The sequence below is a fragment of the Perkinsus marinus genome, assembly GCF_000006405.1.
Source record: "Perkinsus marinus ATCC 50983 genomic scaffold scf_1104296939964, whole genome shotgun sequence".
Classification (NCBI taxonomy): Eukaryota; Perkinsozoa; order Perkinsida; family Perkinsidae; genus Perkinsus; species Perkinsus marinus.
This window is the reverse complement of record NW_003212979.1, coordinates 19,820-28,875: the sequence shown is the minus strand read 5'-3', so window position 1 is coordinate 28,875 and position 9,056 is coordinate 19,820. Positions and strand designations below refer to the sequence as shown.

Genomic DNA, 9,056 nt, shown 5'->3' with positions numbered 1-9,056 from the left:
CAGCTTCGCGTGTTAATAATTTAGCCGTTACTGATGCTTTTGGTTTGAGTCCTCGCGATTTGATCTACGCTTTCCCGGCCACTAATCCTCAAACACCAACAACGGCCACAAACAAACGACCCGTATTTGGACATTGCGGATAAGCATCTTCTATGGCGGTCACATTGCGAGCGTTTAGCATCCAGGTCGTCATCAACCACTCCTACTACCACGACTAAGTATCCTCTTACGGAAGGCTCTCTTGTCCTACTTCGCCAACAACATCCTAACAAGCATGAACCTCGTCGGAAGGCTCTTTTGTTGATGTGGCACACGATGACAGTCCAGATACTGTGTAGACAGAGCGGTTCATTTCTCACACTGGGGGGGCGCGCACACACAACCCCTCTACTACTACTACTACTACTACTACTACTACTACTACTACTACTACCAGTACTACTTCTAGTGGAGTTTCACCCGTGATATGAAAAACACTAGTGAAAAACATATTTCACGACTATTGCATTTCGCGAATATCAAGTTTCACCGTGATATGAAAAACACTGGTGAAGACACAGTTTACATTTCACTTCGCGTGTGAAAACGGGTGAAACTGCAATTGGTCTTAAGCAGGCGGAAGGCTAAACTCGGACGTCGAAACATTACCACTTGATCCGCTCGAGCAACCGTCGCTAAAAGAGTCTGAAACCGATGACACGCATACACGCATGCAGTTTTGAAGAGTTAACTAGTTAACACAAGTTAAATTCCGATACAGAGTGTTGTTACAATTGTGTCGGTACTGTTCCTCAAGCTTAGTATCTTTTAAGCTGTGCCTGGCTAGTAGTGCTAATAGGTAATCACTACTTAAGTTAGGTTAAGTTAAGTCTCAAGTAATTATCATTTCCCTATGATTAATGATCTCGCGTTAACCCAGGAGACTGGACGTAGCCCTGACACAGAGAGCGCGCCATACAGTGTGTCTCCGCCGCACACGTGTGTACCAGAGCATGTATATGTCGCTCGCCGTGTTAATCGATTACAAACCCTTGCTTGGTGTTGGGTTACAACGTGCATATCATCCGCGGTGCGTACTCCACCCTTATTCAGGGTGCGTCATGAAACGACTCGTGCGGCCGAACATCGCCGCAGCTTTACAAAACCAGAGGCGTATGCCGTTTATGCTTTCTTCCAACCCAGCCCGCCGCTCCCGGTAGCAAGCATCGGTTGGTCGACCGTGCGCGGCGTCGCATCGCAGGCTGGCACCCGCCGTAGCGCAACCTGCGCGGCGCCAGCAGAGGCGCTCGTCGGACTAACTCGATGCTTCGAGGGCTGGAAGCCACAGACACCTTCTGTCTTCCAGCCTACTAGGCCCACGCGTCCAGGAACGGGGCATTTAACCCGTGATTTCCAATTCACGTGAAGTGAATCACTTCATATCGGGTTTTCCATGGGAAGGATGACCACATCGTCAGGTTGCTGTGATTTGTGCGTGAAGGTTACGCACAAAGTTGTGTGCAGGAAGTCTTAAAAGCTTCCGTGAAGTGACAGAATGCTCTAGTAAGTTTAGTTCCTCACGCGATTTGCAACAGCGACAACATTGTTCTAACTAACTGTTAGTTAGCGTTGTCACAACAACAATAGCCAGATATTTCAAGCGTTCAATGGATCGTCGCATCGTTCTGCTGTTCCTATCGTGCTTCATGGTACTGCCGAGGGCCAATGGACAAGTTATCACGCTAGATATAGCCTATCATGTTTTACATCCATATGGATATGGGCTCTACCATGCATCTGTTGACGAACGTCATCAGTCTATGCATGCTGTTGTTGATACTGGGAGCAATTATTTCTTCTTTGTTTGGAAGGATTGGTTGAGTGGACTACCGGCGAAAGTTGCCACAATTGGCCACTTGGATGCAATAGCTGCTCAAAGCCGTGTACCCCTATCAAGCTGATGATGTCATTTGGGTTCACAGATGGAGTGAAAGGTAAAGTATTCCGGCACAGAGGAAAAATATCCCTCGGCTCTGCCGACTTGATCGACCTGACATTCGGATTGATATTTGATCAAGACCGTCCCGATGAGGATGTTACGATCAGCTTGTGTGGTCTTGGACCCGAACCGGGTAAAAAAGACTTGCCTTCGCTGATGCAACAACTGCGATCTGCTAGATAAGTGCGAGGCAGCACTGTCGCACTCTATTTAGAAGGACCGAAAAGTCCTCCAGAGAAGCACAGTTCACTGGTTAGTTGCTGCTGGGTGGTGGCGACGAGGGAGCTTACAAGCATCCTTTCCATTACGTGCCCCTTCTCTAAGGGGAAGGGCTTTATGTGGTGAAGCTCAACAACGTGCAAGTCGGCTCTGCGCATGTACGTCCTGGCATCGATGAGCCTGTTATACTAAACACTGGAATCAATTTGTGTCCAAGTTTTACTATCATGATATTATAGCGGATATCGGCGCGCAAGCTAGCGTGGCCGCGAAGACCGAAGTCGAGCTTACCTTCGATGACGCGCTGGAAATTTGGACATTCCGTTGTAGGTTCATTGACTTCATGCCAAATTTGGTATTTGGACTGGGTCCCAAGGGAGATGCCCCACTTAAGATGACGCATTTCAAGGAACGATGAAGGCATTTGTTATCTCACCCTCAAACGAGAGGCTGAAAACCGTTGGGTATTCCCTGATCTTATGCTTGTGGAGAACTATATCGAGCTTCAGCCCAATAAACGTCAGGTGGGAATTGCACAGCTGGCTATCTGTCAGATAGTATCTGAGTTAGATTATCTAGCACAGGCAGTCAAAGGTGCTTCAGAATAAGCTATGAATAGGCCGTAAATTATTCTCGTGGGTCGTGTATTTTGGCCCGACAACGCGGGCCAGTTTATTCTGTACTTCTTTCAACAGTACGCTACGGGTCGCACCGACGGCACAGGTTCTCGCTCGGGACTAGCTATCCCGGCCGTAGTATGGCCACTCTTATCATTAAATAGATTCGGTCATACCTCATTATTAGATAGAGTCGATCACCCGATTGCTGGACTTAGTATTTTCTCTACACCTTAACTGTAATGAGTTCAGTCCATGGCGGTGTAATCCCCGCCATTATGGTCGTTGCGGCAACGACGTTCCCCATCACCGAACAACAGTACTTTCGGTCGGATCTGGGACGGGTGCGTGAGCTATTTGCAGTTGCATCGGCTCTCGACTCTAGAGCCTCGAGTCGCTCAATAGACTAGTTCTGGTTCAGAACTTCTGAAACGGGCAACTCGTTCCATAACCGGTCTTGATGGAAAATGCCAGGGTAGCCCAAAGGTGGGAAGAATGGATCATTCTTCCCATTCCCGGGAATTCCCGGGAATAATGGGGAGTCCCGGTAATAGTGGGAATTCCCAAATAATTTCTCTCGCCCACCTGCGGCGCGCGCCTCCTTGTAGGGGTTCTGGGGACTCCTAATCTCAGGTTGACAATCTGCGAATTTTCAGGCTAAAAACCGTTTGAAGCTATAGAATTGTCTCTAGGCTACGGACTCTAGCCCCTAAGTAGTGGAAAATGGAAGCTCGTCCAGTTTCAAGACCTCTCTATGGCGGTGGTTTCCTCTCCCTATTTCCAAACCGAATGAGCTTCTCTATCATGGACACCTCCTCCCAGGTATATGATAACACGGGTTATTAACCCCTTCAACTCAGATCAGCTGAGCTAATAGCTGAGTTAGCTGGCATAATGTATTACTCAGCCACATGTTTGCAGCATGAAAACAATCTTTCCAAGCTGTAAGTTTCGCACTGAGAGCTCTGAGTTGAATGCAAGAATATCGCCACTGATCATGATTCCCTGTGCTCTAGCCAGTATGCTCCAGGGTGCATTAGTAAGCAATGACGATTACGATGACTAGTAGTCATTGACTACGATAAAATCCAACATTAGTAAACTTCATTACACGCGTAGAATAATCTCCGCTATTTACAATTCTAATTAGTACGCGGAAGATTCGGTGTTGAGCGTCACCTCTTCTGTGTTGTTTGACGGTTTTGCTATACAGATCCGAAATACTCCGATGGTCACGCAACGATTTGATAGTGAGAGACACACGCAGGGTAACGAGTCGACAGTTCTATAGAGATACTGCTACTGTCTAACACAAATCCGACTTCGAATGTATCCAACACAAACCAACCTGATACCCCACCTTACCAAGCACGTTTGCAAACCTTGCAGACTTGTTGCGTTATTCCATATGCCAGATCAATACTCAACAGACATACTCAACCTTGTCGTTGCTATTATAGACTCCTATCAAACACGTGCAATCAAGGTTATTCCGAATAAATAACAATAAAATGTTTTCTAATAGTCAAAGTCAGATCATGCTTAATTGCTCAACAGTGGTGGGTGTTGAGAAGCGAGTTGGACGAGCTCAGCGGAGAGCGTGGTCCATCCCAGATTTAGCACCCATCATGGAAGTGTGTCTGTTGAACAACAAGTGGTCTGGAAGGGTGGGAGGGACGACGAAACATTTGAGGTGGAGGTCACAACCGAACAACTGTCGTCAGCTATGGAGGAGTACGTATGCACATGATTTTCGGGCGTGCGCAAAGTAGTGCATGTGTCGCAGGAGTGAACCGACCCAACTAATGAGAAGAACACAACCAGCACACCTAGGGTATGAGGAGTTGAGCTGACTAAGCTATAACCAGATATCCAACTACGTACAGAGCGGTGACCGTACGAGATAGAGATAACCAGAGAATATGACTACCGCAGGAACACTACGATAGACGACGGGGATAAGAGTACGAGTGGACTACGTGTACAGTGTACTTGTACAGAGCTCGTAGTAAGCTTGAACAAAGCTTATACGACAGTTACGTATGGTCGATATCCAAAGCTTAAGATACCGCAAAACGGTTGCGGGACCCACAGATACGGTAGCACACAGTGAAGGATCGCACAGAGAATAGGGACAGTGCGCCACAGCGGAGCGAAGCACGTCCCATCACACATGGTTCTTCCTCTGACCGTGTCCAATAAATTGAACGTTGTTCAAAGTCAGATCATGCTTAGTTGCTCAACAGTGGTGGTGTTGGGAAGCGAGTTGGACGAGCTCAGTAGTAGAATCCCTCTCTTATATCAACTGGCTAGCATAAGCTGATAGCGATGGAGTGTCTGTAATTTACAGATCCCGAAGCATATGTCATTTAACGCTCGCGTAGTGAGGGGAAGGCGGCTCAGGTACATATCGTACGGGCAAAAGACATAATTTTAACGCGAGCGAACACTTCCAGACGCACCAACTCCAGGTTTTATGTTAATAGTAGAATCTAAAAATTAGTTTACAAAACTCACTTTTCAAACTCGTCTGATTCCTGAGAGATTCGTGGCGAACGTCGGCCAAATCTACATCTTTTTCTGCGTGCGTTTGACTGTCAGAAACTTTGACAAGCGAGCCTTCAATTATGATTATTGACTATTATTTCATAACTAATTGCGGATCGAGCGAAGCGAGCAGAGCATAGACCGCAACAACAGGCACTTTCGCGTTGTGCGTGCGTGTAGAATTATTCTGGCTTAACTACGACTCGTAGTCTACGAGGCGTGGAAGGCTATCAGATAGGTCAAACAACCCCTCTATATGCGGAGGTCTTGCAAAAAAATCGGTAAACTCGACTATGAGCAGCTCGAAGAGATACGCACGAAAAACTTTAATGATGGAGAAATGTCCTACTCGGGGATCGAACCGGAGACCTATGTAAAATTCATTGATTGAGTCCATGGGCGTGGACTCAGTGGGCTTCGCCCTTCGTCACGAAGGCGGCCTTCGGGATTCCTAGTTATTGATTATTATCTTGGACTTTGATTGTAGTTGAATTCATGAAGTCAAGTTTGTTTGTAATACTTGCATCATTGACTGTCCACTAGTCGAACTTGTTCGGGAAAGATGTAGAAGCCACGTGGCGAGCTATTCCCTGCGGGCGTGTTCCTTGCCCTTTACGTTGCGTCGTGGACCACCCGCGCTGGGTGTTATTTACTCCTCGCTCGTCTCTCCCCGGGAGAGACTCCCGGGTTGGATCACTCGCTTGAGAAACTTGTAGGCTGATCCGACCCTCAACAAGGCGCTCCACGATGGGTATGTTGCGCCTAGTCTCTTAGTCCCTCGTTGTCAGGATCTGCGTACTAGGAGGGGTGGACTTCGTCGACAGAGAAGTCGTTTACGATCTCAGGAGGTTCGGTCCCGAGGAGGTTCTACTAGGGGTCTTGATGCTGATGTCCCTAGTGGGGTGTTTCCCCAATTTGGCTTGCCGCGGAATTAGCAGGGTTACCATCCGGTGTTGAGAAACTTCAAGATGATCGAGTAAAGATACTATCCCCGGTTTTTTCCTCTGGTGGTTCATCGTCGTTGCCGTCATCATCACGTCCCTTAGGTTCATCGTCTCATAGTCGTGTACCGGATAATCGACGCTATTCTTATGCGCCGGATCCCCCTTTGGCGTATTACGCCGTTAGATGTGCTCGAAAGGAGCGTACTTTGACCGCTGATGCTGTCGGTAAGATCCGTTTTCCAAAGCTCACTGACCGGTTCAAATTTGAGGCTCATTCGGGTGCCTCTGGCCGCTTGTTAGTTGAGGCTGGTGGAGGAATACATATGAGTAGTCATGCCAAGGAACTCTTTGTCCCGGTGAAGACCCTTGAGTGTACCATCACCACTGACTTTTTAGTGGTGAAGGAGAACAAGCTCGAGGAGAACAAGCTTGAGGGAGCTGCCCTTGGGGAGGTTGACAATAATCCTCATAGGTGGCCGCCATTGGTAGATTCTCTCACCAAGCAATTCTGCACTTGGCTACCACTGAAGGAGGAATACCAGTGACATCTTGCACACTTGCGATTTGAAGGCACGTGCTTGTGTGATTCCTTTTCGCGGAAGGTTAAGGGTATCTATGTTCTCTCTATGGTGAGGTACATCCCTCGGAGGGATCCCCTCCGATCGTAGTGAGTTGAAATTGATGACTCGTTTCATCGGTGGCAAGCTCCCTATGAATCTTAAGAAGCATCGGAAACCAGAATGGAATCCGGGATTATCTTGGAACCTCGTATCATACGAGTCTATGTCAAGTTCGGTAATGGTTTCAAATCTCTCAGGTCGAGTTTACCTGGATGATTTACTAGACTGAACCCCTCCTTCCCTAGACATTGGTCTATTTTAGCTTCTATCCATCGGCGGGACATTTTATTCGCCGGTTTAAACACCCTCAGCAGGATTGGGCTCTCGCAAACCCGAGGCCATCTGAGATCACAAGCTCTCTGAACCGCCTTTGGGAGGATGAGAACCTGGGTTTTGAAACGAGAGGAGCTTGGAGCCCCTCTCTCCTGAGTACTGCTATCGACCCCCATTACAGACTCAAAAGAAGGCGCACAAAAGTGTCGATGGAAGACCCAAAGCAGTCTGCTGCGAGACTCAACTATGTGCGTGCGTACATGTGAAGCAAGCCACGTCGCCGCCGTGGCTATCGCACTGCGATAATCTCAGAGTTGGTGTCCAGAACGGTTGTGCTGGGTGTCTGGAACAATTTGATATTTGGCCGCTTTGGACAAAGAGTGAGTCACCGTCACGGGTCTCGCGTGATCTTACGCTAGCAGAAAATGAAATCTTGCATAAGGCGCTTACACGCCTCTGTGCATTTCAACGCATTACCTTTTCCAAGACTTCGAAAAGTCGAAACAAAATCTTCCGCAAGATTTACTCATCGCCTTTTGTTAGGCGTAGTACTCGTCGAAATACCTTCCCTGGACCTAATCGTGCACGCAGTGCGTGAAGTACCATGCGTTCCACTACGGACGAACTCACGTACTCACGTGGGAGTCTCACGTGAATCCACAAGCAAGGGAAGGGCGGGCCTTAAGGACGGCCGACCAGAGCGTAGCTATTAGCTCGCACGTGAATCCTCACAGATATCACTGGTTATTCGGAAGGCAGAAGGCGGGCACGCTCTTGATGCCCTGTGCTCACCCTTCTGGGACCCGGCCTCTCTATGCCACGGAAACGTGCAACAGGTCGGCACGCCTGCGCAGCCAACCGACTGATGGCGCAAGAATCGATTTTAAGGATCTTCAAGATGTCAAGTGACATCTGTGACACCGCGGATGTTGGGCGTTACCTTGTATCCTTGTCTCAATCTGAACTATGATGATACTGCTCATGTATCTCTGTACCCTCCGTGCGATGGCCGAGCTAACTACGACCTCACCTGGTGAGCTAAGATGGTTCTACAAAGGTGTTCAATTCCCGTGGGTTCTACCCGAAGACCAGCTGGGATGTTTCCAGTTGCATTGCAGGGACACCCACTATGACTGGGAAAATTACTTCGATCAGCTGATGGATGCCGGCGTGAAAAACTTCGTCCTTGGTGGGAACTACATCGTCGATAGCGAGATTAGGAGGGGTCCCCCCTTCTTCCCGCCTTGGAGCGAAACCGGATTCGCAGCACTGAGGAAGCGAGTAGACGCTAAAGGAGGGAAAATATACGCCGACCTGGATCTGTACGAAGACGTCGTTTTCGACAAGGCCCTGTTCGTCAAGAGCATGAACAACTTCACGAAGCACTTCCCCGTCCATGGCTTCTTACTGAGCTATCCTGACTACAGAGGCAACTATACCGTAAAGGAAGCCTTGGAGACCATCAAGGAGCTCAACTTTGGCTGCGGATTTGGGTAATTTCGTCGCGTGAATCATGGGGGTTGTTGTAGTAGCAAGAAGTTGACGCCTGGATTCGTCGAGTCATCCTGAACTTATTTGCCAGGTTCCCGCTTCATGGCTGGGATAGGGTAGTTGCGGATGGAGCGATAGGAATCGCGGACATCCATTTCATTAGACTACAGCCCTATCTCGTGGAAGATGTGCCAGAGTTCAACACGAACAAGTTCGTCGACAAGATCATCGCAAAAGCGACCGCGGCTGGCGTTAACCCCAACACAGTGCTCCTTCGCGTGAGTGAATCTTATGATGGGCATCATTGATGGCTTAACACGATGGGTATAGCCCACAGAACTCCGTCGTTGTGGCCCTACCACGTTGG

At 48.5% G+C, this 9,056-nt stretch overlaps 2 protein-coding genes across 2 annotated transcripts; both read left to right on the top strand.

Moving 5' to 3' along the window:
* Nucleotides 1–6,489: 6,489 nt before the first annotated feature.
* Pmar_PMAR005461 (hypothetical protein) lies at nucleotides 6,490–6,757 on the top strand (the record flags this gene model as incomplete). Its single annotated transcript, XM_002782175.1, has 1 exon — nucleotides 6,490–6,757. A coding segment is annotated over one exon (268 nt), but the record flags the coding sequence as incomplete, so codon positions are not given.
* A 1,367-nt stretch (nucleotides 6,758–8,124) lies between these two features.
* Pmar_PMAR005460 (hypothetical protein) lies at nucleotides 8,125–8,997 on the top strand (the record flags this gene model as incomplete). The annotated part of the gene is made up of 3 exons (XM_002782174.1): nucleotides 8,125–8,231; nucleotides 8,317–8,691; nucleotides 8,781–8,997. The coding sequence occupies 3 exons, from the start codon at nucleotides 8,125–8,127 to the stop codon at nucleotides 8,995–8,997; spliced, it is 699 nt and encodes a 232-aa protein (XP_002782220.1).
* Between the last annotated feature and the right edge of the window lie 59 nt (nucleotides 8,998–9,056).